Source organism: Aulonocara stuartgranti (assembly GCF_965226115.1).
Source record: "Aulonocara stuartgranti genome assembly, chromosome: 23".
In the NCBI taxonomy this organism is placed as follows: Eukaryota; Metazoa; Chordata; class Actinopteri; order Cichliformes; family Cichlidae; genus Aulonocara; species Aulonocara stuartgranti.
In genome coordinates, this window is record NC_138958.1 from 32,034,557 (window position 1) to 32,053,889 (window position 19,333).

At 42.1% G+C, this 19,333-nt stretch overlaps 2 protein-coding genes across 18 annotated transcripts in view; one reads left to right on the forward strand and one right to left on the reverse strand.

Annotated features, from left to right (window-relative positions):
• The window catches only part of LOC309701459 (uncharacterized protein), a 138,877-nt gene that overhangs the window by 64,898 nt on the left and 54,646 nt on the right, over positions 1–19,333 (forward strand). For 5 of the 12 annotated variants that reach the window (XR_014274998.1, XM_082525678.1, XM_082525676.1 and 2 more), the window contains 2 exons: positions 4,819–4,890; positions 5,494–6,212. The exons of 2 other annotated variants lie outside the window; for them this stretch is intronic. Coding sequence is in view for 1 of the 10 variants with exons in the window: in XM_082525677.1 (XP_082381803.1) it covers positions 4,819–4,890; positions 5,494–5,556; positions 5,968–6,045 (213 nt within the window). In the remaining 9 variants the exon portion in view is untranslated. Of the gene's footprint in view, positions 1–1,812; positions 2,705–4,818; positions 4,891–5,493; positions 6,213–19,333 lie in introns of those variants that run through there. 5 more of the 12 variants (XM_082525680.1, XM_082525677.1, XM_082525682.1 and 2 more) reach the window with 4 other exon arrangements.
• Positions 12,257–19,333, reverse strand: part of LOC309701455 (fidgetin-like) — a gene marked incomplete at its 5' end in the record, with an annotated part of 79,704 nt that continues 72,627 nt past the window's right edge. For all 6 annotated transcript variants that reach the window (XM_082525669.1, XM_082525667.1, XM_082525665.1 and 3 more), the window contains one exon: positions 12,257–18,517. In XM_082525669.1, coding sequence (XP_082381795.1) covers positions 16,239–18,517 — 2,279 coding nt within the window. In that variant the 3' untranslated portion in view covers positions 12,257–16,238. The remainder of the gene's footprint in view (positions 18,518–19,333) is intronic.

Genomic DNA, 19,333 nt, shown 5'->3' on the forward strand with positions numbered 1-19,333 from the left:
TAGTGAACCATGCTGAATCTCCATACTTCAGCGAAAGGTGAAGTCGTTTCTACTACATGTCCTTCTTCAGTCAATTCAGAGTTTTGTGACATCTCACATTAGTTCCAGTCCCATCAGAAGGACTTGTTGCTCTAATTCAGTGCCTCAGATAAGTCTACATTGCATATCACTTCACTTATCTGATGACAGCAGTTGTACAGTGGTTAGTTCCTTTCAAACCAACTACTGTATTAAAACGCAGTCCTGCTATTTCTATTCTTATATATTTTAATACAATAATAATCATACATAGAATAAAAGATGGAAGTAGGTAGTACCTTAAACCTGGATTATATCTGAAGGCCACCAGATGCTGTGATTGCAAAAATACTTCTGGTCCTATCAAAGTGCTCAGAGACTGCAGATGAAAATTAGCATGTAGCTAAATCTGGTATAAAGCATTAGTGTGATTAATGTATTTTGTACAAAGAAATAACCAAAGAAAAACAAACTACAAAAAACCCCAATAAATAAAACGGTTCACTGAATAACCCCTATAAACATTTACCATTGAGTTTATGGGCTTGTTCATTATGGGTGAATAGAAAATTGTCAAATTGTTCATCTTGGTCATTCTATTTTTCAAAATGAGGGATTATCTGTAGTATGAAACTACATGTTTGGAGGTTTGGAGTCTTCTCTCACCCCCGTTCTCTGCGGCCTGCTGGAGCGGGGGGGCTAGGAGGAGGAGTTGGCCGTCCGACTGCGGTCTGGAGTGTGGGGCCTCCCTGCTGCTGCGGAGTCGGGGCGGTCTGCCTCTCCCCACCGCAGGGAAAAGGGTAACACCACCTGGGTCTGGGTGCAGTTCCCCCCTCCAGGGGCAAGGGTACCTAGACCCGGTTTGTAGAGTAAGCTTGGGGAGTGTGATCGTGTGTACAGCGTCTCTTTATGTCTGTCTCCACGTTGGTTGAGTGTGGAGTAAGTGCATATGAGAGCATGAGGGTGGGAATGGATGTTTGTGTCTGTGTGTGCCTGTATGTCTGTGTCTATATGTCAGGTTGGGTATCAGACGCCACCTCTCTGGGGACATCTCAGGCCCTCCAAAGTTTGGAGGCCTATCTCCCCCCACCACCACTTCCCCTGCCAGTGGCGGACTCCCTCAGACATCGGTGCGTTGGTGGTTCTTTGTGTCCGGGGATGGGCGTCCAGGTACACACCGGCTCACTCCTTGGCGGCCGCTTATCGGGGCCTGGAGCCTGGGGCTCGCTCGGGCCACTTCGGAGGTGGGGTGCCCCCGGCCTCTCGGCCTGGGGCTCGGTCAGTCAGGCACAGCTGGCTGCCGGCGGAGCTCACGGGCACGTCACTGCAACTCCCTCTGGCTTCTGCTCCGCGGCTGCTGAGTGAGCCCTCATCTGGGACTCTCCTCAGCTCTTTCTGGGACAGTGGCGCGGCTGCCCCTCTGTTAGTCTTCCTTGGTCTCTTGTGTTCTGGGGGCCTCTGGATGTCTGGAGTTTTGATCTCCTCCATACCTGCTTCATGCCCTGGAGGACGGGGCTGTGGCTCCCCCACACCCTCTAGCAGATCATTACATGAAGGAACCTTTTAAAAAAACAAGCGCGTCCATGCTCACAGGTGTACACACGGGTGATCACACCCACAAACTACACCCTTTTTGGCTCCTACCTCAAAGCACACTGTGTTCTGTTGATCTTATGTGCTGCACAATAATGTTTAATATTTAGTATTTACTGTCATATTCCCATATATCATTGTGATGTTGTTTATTCTATTACTCTTGTTCTCTTCTGCTTGTTTTCTTTTTTTCTTTCTCAGCAGGTGATCCAGGTGATCGATATATGCATTTTTTTTCTCTTTTTTTCTTTTTCTGCCCGTTCTGTTGGTTTTTGTTTTTTGCCCTTCTCCCCCGTCCCTCTTCTCAGCTGTTTCTCTTTCCCTCTTTCTTTCTCCCCTTCTTTCCCACAGTCAAGTCTGTCCCGTATTCAGTAAATGGAAAATAAAATAAACAATAAAAGGTGAATCAAATGGACCATTACGGCAAGGCTGGGATGGTCACTTTGGTAAAGTAAATCCGTTGGGCATCTTTCTTTGCCTTTAGACAATAATTCTGATGGCAAAAGAGCCAAACGGGACAGGCAAAAGAAGAAAAAAAAAGTATGAAACTACATGCTCACACCTGTTAATCACAACTCGTCAGTTAAAGAGTGTCTGGTTTCATGCTCAAACCCACTCCTACTTCTCATATCTACTTGATGGTAATGGCGTAAACTGTTATTTTGAGGCTTAAAAACAGGACTTCAAAGACCAACAGATGGCATCACAGTCACCATGTCCATCTGTTATACCATCTACGATGCTGTCATGCTTGGGAAAAAGGCAAATCCAAAGAGCAGACCCAGGGAAAAGTTGGAAAATTTAAATTGTTAACTGTTATGGAGGGAATGGCTTGCTGATAGAGAGTAGTTGGTGGGAAGACTTAGCAGCACTACAGCTTTGCATATGGGAGCTCTGCTAGTTGTTGATGCTCACAAACCTAGAGATGGGTATACAAAGTTATCACAGTTTTGTGTGATAACTTTTCAACCACTGGAGTGAGTACTATCACCATAAAACTCAGAGTCACACATTACAGAACAAGCCTGAAAAGTAAAATAGTGTGAGATGTGTCTAAAGACACCAGGACAACTGCCAAGACAGTAGTGCATGACTTAGCCAAGTGAGGAATTGTGGTCACCAAGAAGACAATCACTAAAAACCTATACAGGAATAAACTGTGTTGTTGCAGACCAAGAAAAACTCTGTCTGAAAGTTCAAGCCAGACTCAAGGATGCTAAGGGCAACCTGGACAAACATTATGTGTAGTGGAAGCAAAACCTTTGGTAAGAGTATGCAAAGCTAAAGCGCTTTGGCCATAGAGATATTGCATGTATTTGGAGGAAGAAGAGAGAGGGATTCCACCCAAAAAACACTATCCTCACAGTGAGACCAGGTGGGAGTATCATGCTGCAGGGATGCTTCAGTGCGTCTGGAACTGGAAATCTTGTCAAAGTGGAAGGAATCATGAAGAAATAAGGATATGTGAAGATTTTGAAAGGAACTGGATCTGGGTCATCAATTTGTCTTCCAAAAAGACTCCAAACATATGTCACTCCTGATGAAGAACTAACTCTAGAAGACCAAAGTAAATTTTATTGAATGGCCTTCACAAAGCTTTGACTTGGTTCTCATTAAAAATCTGTGGGATGAACTGAAGACCATTGAATGTGAAGGTGCTTGAGAGATTCACCAAAGAAGAATGGGCTGGGATTTCTCAGAAGAGGTGTGTGAGGCATCAAATGACTGTAGGCTGTTATCTAGCAAAAAGGATACAAAATTGACTATCAGATTCAGGGACCCACAATCTGTAATAATTTTGACCTTGGTAGGTCTTTTGTTTTATTTTTGTGAAATTATTTTGTTTCTGTGTTTAAAATAGGATGTTTGGAAAAGCTGTCTACAGTGCAAATTCCTTGCACTGTTTAACAGCAGTTTGGATATACTTAAAAAAAATGATATATAGGCTAATGATTCTGTACTCCACACTTGATTATCAGATGCAAGCATCTGCATCAAGGACTGCTCAAACTGAGAAATTCCACCCGGGCACAGACCCAGAGAGAAGAGCCAGCCCACTAACACCATTTGATACTCAATAGTAAAACGAGTTTAATAAACAAGAAAAACAGATTTCCAGTCCATCCAGCTGCCCCACAATAGTGATCGCCTAGCTCTTGCTGGCTTGTTTAGGTGCACCCTGTAGAAGTCTTCAATTAAGAGATGGATCCAAAAGGAATGACCAGGGAATACAACATCTATCTTCTGTTCCATATGCCTCCCAGTCCACTAGATAATGGAGTCCCCAACCTCGCCAGTGGATATCCAAGATCTTGTGGATTGTATATACTGCTTCCCCACACATGTACATGTTTGTTGGAGGATGTGTAGGGGGACAAAGTCAGTTGTAATTTGTCTGCAAAAGTTTAGACAATGGGAAAAGAAAGTTGGTGTACTGCCACTCTGAAGTCTAAAGCAGCCACCTTGACTGCCAAGAGCTTATGAGGATCAGGTAACCAGGACAAGTGTAGACTTGACAGTCTCTTGAGCTCAGCAAAGGCTTTTTTGGCTTTGGGATTCCATTTAAACGACCTGGAGAATGAGATGAGAAAGGTTGATTGTGAAACAAACTGGCTTCAGTTTCTTATAAAAGATCTGTCTGCAACTGTGTACATGGCATTTCAAGACAGCTTTAACTTTCCCTGGGTCAGTCTTCATCTGCCCACCCTCAGGAATGTAGCCCAGAAAAGACACTTTTGTGACATGGAATTTGCTTTTGCTTTTTGTCACACAGAGCCTGTTTTCCTATAGATGCTCTAATACTTTCACTACATTTTCTTTATGTTGTATGAGATCTCTGGAGAAAATTAGAAAATTGTAAAAATAGACAAATACAAAGTTGTTCAGAAAAACCCTCAGCACATCATTGACTAAAGCCTGGAGAACTGCTGGTGCAATGGTTAACCTAAAAGGGGAGCACTGAATGCAACCTACACTCATCAGCTTCCCTTTTGTGCACCAGACAGTAAGCGTTGAGCAAATCGAGCTTAGTGAACACGGTTACATCATTCAACGGCACAGGTGATGTATCTTTAATGATGATCTAATTCATGTACTCAATAAACGGTCTCAGTGTTGTATTCTTTTCCTCAACAAAAATATAAGATGACTATATAATACTGAGAGCAAGTGAGTCCTTGATGCAGGTTTCCATGGCTTCTCTTTCAGGACCAGAGAATTTGTAGAACCAGGTTGAAGGCAGAGGAGCTTCAGGCAACAGATCAGTGGCACATTCGTAAGGTCTGTTGGGAGGGAAAGAGCATTTTCTCCTTACAAAAAAACTTGTCCCAGGTCGTAGTACTTGGGGCGCACCAATGACAAATCTGGCAGAGAATTGGCTGACGGGAAGTGAATTGACAGGAGGCATAATCTAAGCAATGACAAAGGCAGAAAAAACTCCAACTCTCAATTCTCCTGTCAGTCCAATTTATGTGAAGGTCATGAGTTTCTAACCAGGTACAATCAAAAACGATTGGAGTTTGTGGTGTGGAGAATCTATGAAACTCCAGGTACTCACAGTCATTTCCTGATAGCATGAGATGAACTCGCTTTGTTCGGTACAAAATCCTGATCAGCAACTGACCGTTTAATGGAGACACAGAGAGGTGAGAAGAGTGGTTCCAAGGGAATTCCTAACTGAAATGGCAACTGATCACCTAATATTACTCCATTTTTATCAGTTCCAGAGTAAAGTAATGTCTACAAAGGCAGGCTAGTTGCAGGAAGTTGCCCACCAGTACCACCACAATTCCTGACGGACTTGGTCTTTTAATGGCATGCAACATAATGCCTAATCTGACTATGGTACATGCAACATTTTTCCTCCCTCCTCTCTTCCTCCAGGGAAAGTTTGGTTCACCCCAGTTCAGCTCCTCAATGATCACGAGGAAGCGCATGAATGGAAAGGTAAAGGAGGTTTTGGAAGCTGAACTCGGGGCAAGTGTTGCTTTGATTTGACACTATCTAAATACAATTGAAATTACTTGAAGTGTAGGATTTGTAGTTCTTTTCTTGTGCCTGTTCATGAAACTGGTTATCAATCTCCCTAGCAGTCCCCTAAATTCTCAAGGGAATCTTAGCTGAGTGTCATTCTTAGTGGCTCACTTACCCTTCAATTTATCACTTAGGAAATGATAGAAACCGTTTTTTAAAGCCTTGTCTCCCCAACCTGCTTCATCAACCAACACTTTAAACTTGACAGGAAATTCAGATACAGATCTATTCCCCTGTTAATCATTAGACACTTCAGATTCAGCTCAGGATTCCTTAAGGGGATTGTTAAAAACCTGTTAAAACTCATCAATGAACTCATTGTAGGTGACTGAACTGATGAGGTTTGAGAGTAAATGTAACTCCACCCAGAGACGATCAGAAATGCTTTTGGTGAGCGATTAAACAACAGTGGGCACTGAAGAAGCAAATCCCCGCAGCAATCCAACTCACCCCATGGGGAGAGCTGGAGTGACTACAGGACTTGGGTCTGGAACTGTAGATGAAGAAGCTTGAACAGTCGCTCAAGGCTGAGTGATTTCAGTATTTACAATCTGGATAGCTTTGTGCCTGTATCATGAGCAGAGGTGGGACCAAGTCATTGTTTTGCAAGTCTCAAGTAAGTCTCAAGTCTTTATCCTCAAGTCTCAAGTCAAGTCTCAAGTAATGTCAGGCAAGTCAGAGTCGAGTCTCAAGTCACTGGTGTAAAAGTCCAAGTAAAGTCACAAGTCTGAAACTTTGAATTTCAAGTCCTTTCGAGTCTTTAAAAAAAAAAAAAACGAAAAAATAATGTTGCAGTTATGCTAAATGTAAATATTAGACCATGTAATTTTTAAATCTGTGTTTTTCTCAACACATGACAAAATAGTGAACTTAGAAAATATACACAAATTGTGAAATTGCACCTCTTTAAAATGCAGCTCAATTAAACCTAGCTCCAAGAATAATTTTCACCGACAGTTCTGAGATAAGCTGCATGTTATTCTTGGATGCGCTTGTAGGACCGGCTTTAAAATCGCATGACAAAAATATCATACATAAATAAATGATATTTTAAAAAAAAATATAATTTAAAAAAAAACTGCATCACCAACGTAGCCTGGAAAACATTTGCTAGTTAGATGAGGTCAGCTATCTCATCGTAGCATATTTATATGCATATTTATAATTATACGGTTCTTGGAGTGAGTGCATACACTCATGAAGTTTAGTAACTTCCGGTCACTGCAACAAGCCCAGGTACAGTTTACCGACGGATGGGTGCAGGACCTTGAAATGCACCGTGTAGAAAGTAAAGACCATCGTATGTATCATAAGTTTACCAGTCTCACAAATCGTCGTCATAAATACACATTCGTTAACCGTTTATTAATAGGACCTTTGAGCTCAACGGTAGTTAATTAGCAGTGGAAATAATTTCTGGTAGCATCACAGAAATGTAGCAGTGACAATAATATTGTATGCTGTAATCGCACTGGACAATTAGTGATACAAAACAACTGTTTTACCCTGTGAATAAAAGTATATGTTTTTGTCAATGTACCATAATAACAGAAGCGAAACACAATATTCTGTCAGGACAATTCACTATTTATGCACAATAAACAAAGGAGCATAGCACGACAATTTCTGTTCAGCGCCAGACTTGCTTGTAACCTATATCACCAATTATGTTAAGAAAAATGACGCATTAACTACAACAGCAGACTGACCTTTGTGGAAATGCTTGGAGCAGACTAACCTGTGAGCTGGAGGGTTCTGGGACGTTATAATTGGTCTTTGAATGGCTGCAATCCAGTCGCATCTTTGTTACTTCGGAAACATGGCTCGAACAATTTCTCTTCAACGACGTAATCCGATAACAACCGATCTCTTTACCCGTCGGCTTCCCGTGGCTGTCATGCGACCAGCTATTGCAGTTAATAACACAACAGCTTCTTGACATTTTTGTGTTTCTTTTTATCGCTGTGTGACTGGTTTCAATTGAAAGCCTGCGTGCGCTAGTACCGCTTGCCACGAGTTCCCAGAATCCTTTGCGGTTCTACCCGTGAATGACGTCACATTTTCAATATCTATATAATATGCATGTTAAATTTTATATTTGGGGTAAAATATCAAGTCTTTTCAAGTAAACCGGTTCAAGTCCAATTCAAGTCCCAAGTCATTGGTGTAAAAGTCCAAGTCAAGTCACAAGTCTTAGAACATTATTTCAAGTCAAGTCTAAAGTCATAAAATTAATGACTCGAGTCTGACTCGAGTCCAAGTCATGTGACTCGAGTCCACACCTCTGATCATGAGTACTTCTATAACTGCAAGACAAGGTTAAAAATACAGTATAATATTAAAAAGGTAATATTATACTGAGTTCAGTAAACTCAGGTTTTTTTTACAGACTTGCTCTTATGTGACAAGCAATTAATATTAGCTGTAAACCAATAGTTCATTGATTTTAGTTGGTTCAAGTGCTACATTATGCATCAGAATAAAGCATTAATCTATAATTAGAAAGTATGGCCACTATTGACAACTAGTACATTGAAATGATCAACAACAACAACAAACAAAAACAAAAAAGTGAAATTAATCATAGACTGTATATAATATATTAACTTCAGTGTTACTGTAAGTGTTAACAAATAGGAGGTGTTAATGCCTATACATACATAAATACACAGTGTTAGGTACAATTTGTTCCAAAGTAAGGTGTTACTATAACCACATTTCATTTTTTAGGAACACTTTACTGTACTGAATTCAACAATTACATCACAGTTACAGTTATGTTGTTGCTTGTGTTACAAATATTTTGTGCTACAATCAGCTGTTTTCAGTTCCCGTGCTGCAGTCAGAGAAATGGTCGACGGTTCTACAATTTTTGATGAGGAGAGATATGAATGTTACTTTTTTATCGCATGAAAGAATAAGAGTGCAATGGTAAAGTGCAAACTGTATCCGGATAACAAACAGCTATATTATACCGCTAACACTATTTCCAAGCATCTGCGCAGACAGCATGCTAATGCAAACTTAGCAAAAAAGCAGAGTGAGGTTAAAGTTGAGTGTATGCTAACTCAGATCAAGCAGTCAGAGCCTTCAACAGGTATCTAAAGCAGTGAACAGTCAGGCTTGCAGCACTGTAACCTTCTTGTAAATGTCTCTACAGTAGAATGACTTTTTGCAAATTGCTTTTCAGCCTCTTTGGGCTGGTTTTCAACTGTGTTGTTGCTGGTGTTGTGTTTATGAATAAAAATACATAAAAACTAAAAGAAAGATCGTATAAGTGATTTGTGCTGGTGTGTAGAACTGTAATTTAAGGTACACGGGTTGGTAATAAATTACAGCTGCTTTGGTGTTAATGAAATTAACAAAGGTTCCACTGCAGGGGAAAAAATGAAACATGAGAATGGATTTTTGGAAAATAAGTCATTTATTATCTTAGCCTCTGCTTCTCTTGTATATCTCTTTAGCCTTGTGGGTAGAGCTATGAGCATTTGTTTGGCAGTTTCTCGAGCCTCAGGTATGGACATCTTATTGTACCTGTTTTTCATCCACGTTAACTGACCAACAGCTCCCAGCTTGTGCTTCTAAGATTGCTATGGCAGTGGTGAATGTGGTGTACACTGATTTCAGTGATACTGCTAGTGGTGATGATGTGTAGAGCAATGTGCACATCTGATACAGTTTAGGGCTCCCTGTATATAGCCAGTGTGAGTTTCGGGGTATTCGATTAGTTGTTTTCTGTAAGCTGACCATGAGATGATACTAAGGAATGGAAGTATAGACTTCATGATGTCACTGTTTTACTCAAGTATTAACGTGAATGACTGTTAATATAAAAACTTTTTTTTTCAGCTTTAATGAGAGGTAATGTCGTGGTCTATGACGTTTATTGTAAATTTTTCAATTTTTCATTTTTCATAACTTTTTGTTCAACTTTCTATTATACTACATATCATAGTTTCACTGTATTATACTTTAATGTGTATTTTCATCCACACTGCATGGGTAGTTGTCAGCTACATATAGAAAATAGGCAGCACGATTAATTTCAATTGTATATTTAAATACTTGGTATTGTATTGTTATTTTTCATCAGATAATTTAAATTAGATAGGTATGAGTTTTCAAGTTATATTCAAAGTGAAGCAATGTGCCCCTGATAAAACAAAGTAAAGGCACTTAGCATGTGTTCGCCTAGTTAAGATTCCCTCTCAGCAGTAATACAATGTTTCTAAGTGTCTGCTGGAAAACAAGTGGAAGGTCAAGAACATGAACAATAGATGTTGATTCCAATTATGTGTAAAGCATTGAACAAGATGCGCTAATGATGGCGTTGTAGGGAGAAAAAAGGTGTTTATGTGCTACTCTCCCAAAGCCTGTGAAACAGTTTATTAAGCAAAGGCTTTATTTCCATAAAGGCTGATAAGACTTCAAATGATTCACTGAAAAACAGTCCTGGCATCAGCACAGCAAAGCGGCGTGTGTATTTATCTCTCCCGACGTTGGGAGACAATCAAGACAAAGATGATAGCACATTTTGAAATGCAGCACAGAGACATAATGAGATTGCAGCTACTTCAGGAACAAACCAGACAAAATGTTTTTTTTTCTTTTTCATAAATGACTCCTTGTTTTATTCACACGCACCAAAAAAGGGCCATCGTTTTCAATTAATGAAGCAGGGAATTGAGTCCGAGGTCCTGCGGGATATGGATTAACTACGATGGCTTGAGGGCCCAATCTCACACTGAGTCTGTGCTGTGGTACTGCGTGGAAGAATTTTTCATTGAAGCCCCCCCCCCCCCCCCCCCGCTACCTCCTACTTCCAACTCATCCATCCATTCCTCATCCTAAGGTGAGTTGCTTCAGTGCAGACCGCTATTAGTGGTAGGGGGAGATAAAACTGTAAGTGTTGCTCCCAATTAGTGCATCAGTGACCGCTCTGTGCCTCCTCCACGGCGAAGCCTGCGAGGAAGGAAGGAGGAGAGAATGAAAGATGGGAGGAAAGGATGGAAGGAAAAAAGAGAATTGTGTGAAGATGATGGCCGTGGAAAGGAATAAAAGAAGTGAGCTGGTTAAAGAGCTAGCGAGATAAAGACAAGACAAGAGATGAAACAAAGTGAGGATAGAAGAGAGTGAGTGGCGGTGGTGTAGGTGGAGGCGGAGGGAGACAGAAAAGTGACTAAAAATGGCTTAACCATTCATTTTGAGTGGCGAGACAGGTCCTATTAACATTTAACAGCGTTTGCGCAACTTGGTGTGGAGGTTAGGATGCAAATGAGGAGGAATTAAAACTGGCCAGAGGTTTGTCATTGATGGATTGCAGTCTGGCGGTACTCACCACTTCCTAGTGTCCATCACAGACGATTACTGTATAATTAAACCTTATTTCTGGACTCTCCGACGCATAATTACTTGTGTGGGAATGTAACCATCATCTAAAAGCTCCAGCAAAATGCTTTAGCATTTAGTCTGGCAGGCTGCAGTCATTTCACAAGAGCAGCTAGACAGATAGAGCCATCTGATGATCGGCAAAAGAACAGTCACTTTTAATAAGAGGTGGGAAAAAAAATATTAGGCGACAGTGTGCTGATTATAGGAAAATTAGGCTTTCAACTGGTAAAGTCCTTTGTGTTATTTGCATAATTTATTCCAGCTTTACCCCCGTTCAATCGCCTCCGATTTTTTTTCTTTTTTTGTGAGCTGTGGGCAATTTCCTCTCATATTTGAATAGATTGCACATTTAAGACTACTTAAGGAAAATGATCACTTAACATATTTTAATTGTTGTGCAAAAGACTGAGCGAAGGTGTGAGGCACAGCTTATGGAGGGAGGAGGACCTTTAGAAAATGAAGAGGACAGTGTTTTGGCAGATAACCTCGGGGTACAAACGCACACACTGGAAGAATGTAAACCTTGAAATTGTGAGTAAAGCTCAAGTCCGGCTGCTGGACTTAATTTTCCAATAACGTCCCCTGCTGATCAACCATAGCGTCATAAATACGGGTTATTTCTTTGTGTCCGAAAAATCAGATGGGGGAATAGATGTATATACGTCATGAATTATTTATGATCATAGCATGTATAGCATGTGCCAAAGTGGAAAAATAAAGAAAACGGCACCCCTCGATGTACTTTAACCTTGTGACGTGTTCGAGTTTTCAGAGATAATTACGGAGGCTACGCGGCAGCTTCCCACACTTCACCAGTAGCTATATAATGACACCTAGGAAACATAGTGGGTAAATGCGCATCATTTTCTTTAAGAGCACTCACATAATCCAAATTCTTTGTGATGGAGAAACATAATTAATGCTTTAATGTTTTGGTCTAGCCACTCTTAGCATAGCAAGAGAAATGAATTGTTACATTTTAATGAGAGAAGCGACAGCGCTGGCTTCCTGTGCAACACGGATGATTTTATAATTGCACACAAGGGTGACTAACACAAGGCTCATTAAGGCGATTTTTCAGCTGGGCTATTTTTTGGCAGGACAATACATTTATTTTTCCATTTTACTGATAAATAAATTCAGTTATTACTTTACGCTTCCAATAAAAACAATAACAACAACAACAACAAAAAAAAAACGTATACAAGCTGTAATCTCCCAAGAAAATGTCTTTAATGAATTGTTTGTTGCTGCTTGTATCTCAGATTACATGAAAATACATTTAAGTTGACTGCAAGTATGGCAACATATTCACACATATAAACAAGTGGTGCATTTGTATTGTATGTATAGATATGTACAACAGAAACACATTACACTCTGTTTTAAAGTTGTGCAAGTGTGTTATATATACTAACAATTTATAAAATTTAACACACTAAATCAAAAAAAAAAAATTAAATAAAAAGAGTGTGCCCATGTATATACACATTCACACGCGCACAACCACAGTACTTCACAGAAGATTAAAGCAAATGTATTGGATTATACATTTCCAGGTCACGTTTAGGTTGACCCCCAACCGTTCCCCCGCCCCCTTTACGAATCGCTTGCGTGTTTTCACATCAGTTTCATCATGAGTGTGTGTCTGTCTCGGAGAGGACACGTGGTAACACACACAAACGCGCACACGCACACTAGGCTATGCTGCAGCCTCCGGTCGCACCATCAGCTAAATGTTTTTAAGTACAGTCATCTGAGGTAGACTGCGCAAAACTTCATGGTGTTATTCTTTCCTCCTTTTTTTGTCTTTTTTTTTAAATACATTTTCCACAAATGTCTGACATTTGTAAAAGACCTAAATCAAATACCACGTGTGTTTTGTAGCCATGAGGTAGAAATGCTTTAAAGAAGAACTCTATTTAAAGAAAGGAAAAAAAGGGGAAAAGATCAGCACATCATGGAGAAAAAGACATGAAAAGAGGACCCGCTAAACACGCAACAAACAAAGCGTAGCATTGACCAGTGTGTTTCAAGTGGTTTGTCGGTCGGCTTGTGGAGAATGGCGAGGGATAGAGAGAGAGAGGAGGAAAGGCCTGTGCTACTGTTGTGTGCTGTGAAGTGCATTAGTAGGTTTTTCTGTCCAAAGGGACTCTCTCTCCAGAGGATTTGCTGACAGAAGGAATTCTGGTACAGATTGTTTTGAGGGTGGTTTTCTGACGGACCACTCTGCTTTCCCCCCTTGTGCTGCTGCTGCTGCCACGCTGCCTGTCTGTCTCTCTTTTCCATCAGTTTGCTGATGCTCAGCAGAACTCCCCACCCCCACCCCACTCCAGGTGCTGAACTGATGGTGCCTACGAGATAGCGACACAAGGCATACACAACAAGCAGCTCGTACCTTTGGGATATTTTTCTTATAGAAAAATCAGGAGGTACGATAAAAAGGGTAAGACTGATCAGCGGTTTAGATAATTAAAACACCAACTAAATAAGTGCTGTCAATGCCGTTGAGAAATTTCAACAACCCCCCCCCCCCCCAGATTACACACAAAACGCTTTAGTGCACGTGCAATAGACTTAAGTAGTCCCATGCCACAACAGCTCCTTAAACGGTGGCGAGGAAGAGACAAAAATACATTCCAACATGATACAAAGGGAAACAGATATTGTTCAGTGATGTAGGTCTTCAAAACTACTGCCAAAATTCCCCACTCATGTTAAACAGTAGGAACTCAAATGTATGTAGATCGTGCGCTTCATACCATCTTAGTAACTTTCAAAAAGAAAGACAATACGGATACAGGAAAAAAAAGCGCTGACATTGTTTAGAATTGATTTGTTTTTCTGGGGTGGTCATCTTAGATTAAAAAAAAACAAAAACAGAATAAAACATATATATTCCAACTGCATATACCTCCTGGCTGACCGTATTATGGTTATGACAACTGCCGTGCAACCGAATTTATTTCTTTAAATTTCTACTTTCCACATATGTAATTTACATGAGTGGCATCTCATTCAGAAGCTAATCGAGTTCAAATACAGCTAAACATGGTAAGCTAGTTTCCCTAGATGTGGATTAAGCCTAAAAAACTAACTTTTTTTTTAAATCAATGAAGATGAAGAATTTGTTTTTGTCTATAGCTAAGCGTCATCTGTGTCTTGGAAACTGAGCCAGTGTTTAACAAGGGGAAATTCCTACAAACGTATCTATGATACCAAAGTCCAAATGAAATCATTGTGTCATCTTCTACAGCACAACTATCTCTCAAATTAGATTTTTTTGTTGTCTGTCCCCAAAAAACGTCAAAGTCGGTAACATTGCAAAAACTGTAACCATGTTCTTATATTTCACTTCTTATTTAATTTCATTTTCACAATGAAAAATAGACTTACTATTAATTTTCATTTTTTATTTCAAAATAAACACCAGTAATTGTTAAAGACCTCAATAAAATATAGCAAATAAAGCAATAATGCAATTTTTGTAAAATGTTGCACCTATACAGGTATGATATGACCCATGTTTTCATAGTGCTCCTATTTTAGTCACAGCATATTGTTACAATGTCTGATTGGTGTTTATGGTTGTATGAGCACGTTCTGTTCTTTTAATGATATCAAAGTTAAAAGTTAATTTAAAAGCATATTTATATATGACATTTGTTAATACTGCAAAAAATAACTAAATATGATTTCAGTTGGACTCGGTAAGGGCAATATCCAAGCCTCGCTTTCTTGATGCTGACTGACAAACATGCTTTCCTCAAAACCATGCAAGACCAAGTCAAACAATAATGTAATACCCACACAAAAAGACAGTATTTTTTCTTTGATATCACTGATATTTTGGAGAAATACAGTTATTTGTTCTCTTTATGAAAGATAGCCAAGTCTACAAACATTTGCCCGTTAGCTTAGCATTGCAAAATCCCTGCAAAAACACTGTTAAGTGTTTAAAAAGTTAACTGGTTAACTTTAACATGCTGCAGTCTAACAGGCTAACATATTTTATGCCAAGCTAACGTAAACAGCTGTTGGTACTAGCCTGATCTCTCAGTTAAAAAAGCAAATAAGTATATTTATATGAAGAATGATTCCTTCCATTTAAGTTCATCAAGATCAGAGAATACCTCGCTTAATGTATGATGAATATTTTACGCAGGAGTTAGCTGATAACTGATGCGGTTCCATGCAGCTAAACCATATAGCCTAGATCATGTATTATAGACAATGTTGATTATGGTTGTTTTAATTAATGTACAACTCCCACCACCCCAACACCTGCCCATCTTTTAAAACCCCAAAACAACACAGTTTTATATTTTGAAACAGCAATGGTAATAAGCTCATAAGGATTGGTCAAGTAGAAACAGGTAACTAAAGCACCTGCAGTGAGGGGGGGGAAAGGACAAAATCTTTTTACTCTCACTATAGAATATGTTCCACGAATCCAGAACACATTTAGTACATTCATTGCCACCTCTTTGCTATTTAGCCTAGTCTTTTGAGGTACACCTAACACTGCCAGATTCTCCTCTCAGGTCTTAGTGCTTTTCGTGAAGATGTCTTGAGGTACTGTACAATTCACAAACGCTTTCCTGAGTGTTGGTTGTTGGTTTGTTACGTTTGCTTGTTTTGCAGACACAGGATCAGAAACATGGGTGAGAGTCAGGGGCCCAGGGTACTGCAGCCCAAATGGATTTCTGCTCTTAGTAAGACAATAAAGGTCGATTGACCACCACCCAATGGTGACTGTCAGTCTGGGTCTTTCAGACATGCCGCTGAAGTTTTTAAAGCTCTTAATAATTATCAGCTCATGCCATGAATGTAGATTGTGAGGCAAATAAACAAATAAACTCAGAAAGCACCACTTCAGGCACTTGGATAGCCAACTAAATCTCAAGAACAACAACATAACAATATATACACAGACACTGGGGTGTCCTGTCTGAAGCCAACTTGCTTGCAATGTGTAAACAATCCCTGGCTTTCTGGAGTGTCGAGCATTCAAATTAAAACTCTTGTTCATTAACTGCAAAATTGTCAGTTGTCTCATCAAAGCGACTCTCTTGGTGCATCTAAACCCTACTTGTGAGAGCTTGTGTTGGCCTTTTGTGTGCCTTTCCCCTTCAGCACAATGCTTCTGCCCTGAGGGGAGGAATTGTGGAAACCTCTTTTTCTCAAGGGCGGGATCTATCTTTTCACTGACTGCAACCAAACATTTTGTTCCACTCAGTATAAGTGTCAATCTCTTTCTGCGATATACTTGCTTGGAATTTACAAAAGACACTCTCAATGTCCTGGTAGGTGAGGGGCCTGATTTGTCCCCTGGGCATCATACCAGTCATGTCCACGCCCTGTGCAGAGACATGTAACAGGCCTACAAGAGCCTCCTGGCAGAGTCTGGCCAGATCCAGTCCTGAGAAACCATCTGTACGCTGGACCAGCAGCGCCAGCTCCTCCTCGCTCAAACAGTATTTGTGCTGAGATTGGGCCAAGAGCTGGTTCATGATCTGGTGTCGAGCTGCGCTATCCGGCAGAGGCACCAGGACCCTCCGGGAAAAGTACCTGCGCAGTCCTTCATCCATATCCTGTGGTCTGCTTGTGGAGCAAACCACCAATACTTGGTTGCCTCCATCCTCGCCCGAGCCCATAAGAAGTGAGTCTAACTGGGCAAGAAGTTCACCTTTAAGTCGGTTGATAGGGCTCTCTTCACTGAGGTGGGCCGACAAGAGCATGTCCACTTCACTAATAAACAGTACTGAGGGCTGCCGGCACCGTGCCACTAGGAATGATGCTCGGATGATTTTTTCTCCATCCGCCAGCCACTTTGTCGCCAGTGTTGAGCCGCTGAGCTGTAGGAATGGTGCTCCCAGCTGACTGGCCAGGCAACGTCCCAGCAATGTCCTGCCACTGCCTCTGGGGCCAAACAGCAACACACAATGCGGGGATGGTCCTAAACTGCTGAACATGTCTGGACGCAGAATGGGCCACAGGACCTCTTCCTTCAGGGTAGCCTTGGCAAGTTCTAGACCTGCAATGTCACTCCAATCCACTGGGGGCCCCTGCTGTACAATTTCAGAGGTAACCATGTCCAGGAGGTGAGGATCACTGGTTTTTAGTTGTTCTTCAGCAGGCCGGGAGTTGGAAGTGGATGAGGAGGAGGTAGGTCCAGGTGCTGAGTGAGAAAGGTGGAGACGGTGGTCTTCAGGACCTTGCTCACTGAGGGAGGGGGTGGTAAAGCTGGGAATAGAGTCTGCTGAGCGGGAACCCCCCAGGGTGGAGGAGACGTAGGCTGGTGGAGTCAGAGGCCCACCAGTTGCCTGGCTGCTGTACTTCCTCTGCTGCTCTGATGCAATGGTGGATTGTTTCTGAGGATTAAAAGTTAAAGATGACTTCTCAGCACTCCTGTCAAACCCACCACCACTGGCACTGTTGGAGCCTCCGTTTGTACTGCTGCTATCTGCTACCCTGTACATGGGACTCTCAGCTGAGCTCCTTGCCTGACTGTAGCCAAAGTTACCATAAGAGGGGTCTATCTCTCCTTGACCTGTCATGTAGAAGGCTTTCCTCTTTAGTGAGTTGGAGGAGCTACTGTTGAGAGGGGTTGGGGCAATTGGGGTCAGGTTGTGGCTCTGGTATGGGTATCCAGGTAAAGCAGAAGAGGGAGCAAGGGGTGTAGGTGCAGCAATGCCTGAGGGAAGGTACGAGGAGGGAGGGGGGGCTCCTCCAGGGCTATATCCTGGCCCTACTGAGTTTTGAGCTGGGTAGCCTGCTGGGGGGTAATTATAACTAGACAAGTTGGGGGAGCCTCCATTGTAAGCTGGGACTATAGTGGGGTGGGAGGGTGGAGGAGGAGGTGGTTGCAGTAGCCCAGAGCTGTGCAGTGGAGATGGAAGTGCCGGGGCGGGGGTAGACTGGGAGCTGTAACTGCTGTGCAGGTACGAGCTGCTGTACGCTGGGCCATATTCCTGAGAGGGCATGGAGGAAGAGTGCAGGGCAGTTGCTGTGTGGCTCCCACAGCTACTGCTGGAGTAGCTGGGCTCACTCAGGGTGCTGGAAGCCAGGCCCGGAGAGCTGCACATGCCAGACACCACCTCTGAAGCTGCCGCAACCCCCCCTTTCCTGACGGAAATGCCCTCTGGGATGCAGCTCATGGGGTAGACACCATCCTGCCAAGGCTCAGATTCACCTTTCCGTCCATTCATCACTCCTGGGACACCAGGCGTCTCCGAATATGAGCCCGGCATGTCCAGAATACCAGAGTACTTCTCAGCGTACTTCTTGAGCAGGTTGGAGGCAGTGAGTGCCGAGATGTCGTCATTGGCCCAGGCATATTGGTAGGTGGCCGAGCGCTGCAGGTGGCCAGGTACTGCCCTGTATGCCTCAGCCTTGTGGGCTGGCGAGCGCGTGGTGGACGAAATGTCGAAATGCTGTTCGGCCCACTGGCTGTGCTCGGGGGTCCACTGCATCTTTACGCCTGAGGAAAAAAAGACAGAGATGCGTTAACACACTGTCAAGCTAACATCATTTTAACAATAATTAAAACTGTCCAAAAAGGTGATATTTGTCCAGAGGCGTTTGGTGTGTTATTTGGTGTGTTATTATGGATTTGCATCCAACTAATCAAGATTTGTTAAACCCTACAGCTCACAAGGACTCTGAGAGAGCATCAGCAGGTAAAGTGCGGTACAGAGAGACGCTGGGATGGCTGGTTACGGCAGCCTAATGCACCCTGGCCAGACCAATAAGACAGAGGCATTGAGGGTCACTCTATAATCCCCGGCTCATCTGAAGAGGCTGGAGATGGGTTTGAAAATGCGCCTCGCCGAGTGCCACAAAGCAACACACACACACAAACACACACCTCTGCTTGTGGTACTTTCATTCAATACACACTTAAAGACAAACCTGTGCTCAGACACACAGGCGTTTAAAAAAAAAAAAGAAAAAACATCTATGCCTGCACTCCGGCGTGCAGACGTCCATGAGCACACGCGCACGCACGCACATCCACTGACCCAGACAGACAAACACAGGCACACACGCAGGAGCTGTAGCGAGCTATGAATTACAACACATTGTGTCTCAAGCTTAGTTCCTTTCTGCACAGCTCCACCTTGACCTCTCTCTCTCTACCATTCTCTTTACCATTCTGTCTGCCTCTTCTTCATGCCTCCCTGCTGCCTTGTTTTCACTCTCAGCCTCTCTCCTCTTTGCTTTTGTTTGTTATCCATTTTCCACCTCCCCTCCTGCTAGATCTGTCTTTATTTCTCTTCACCTCCTTTTATTCAGA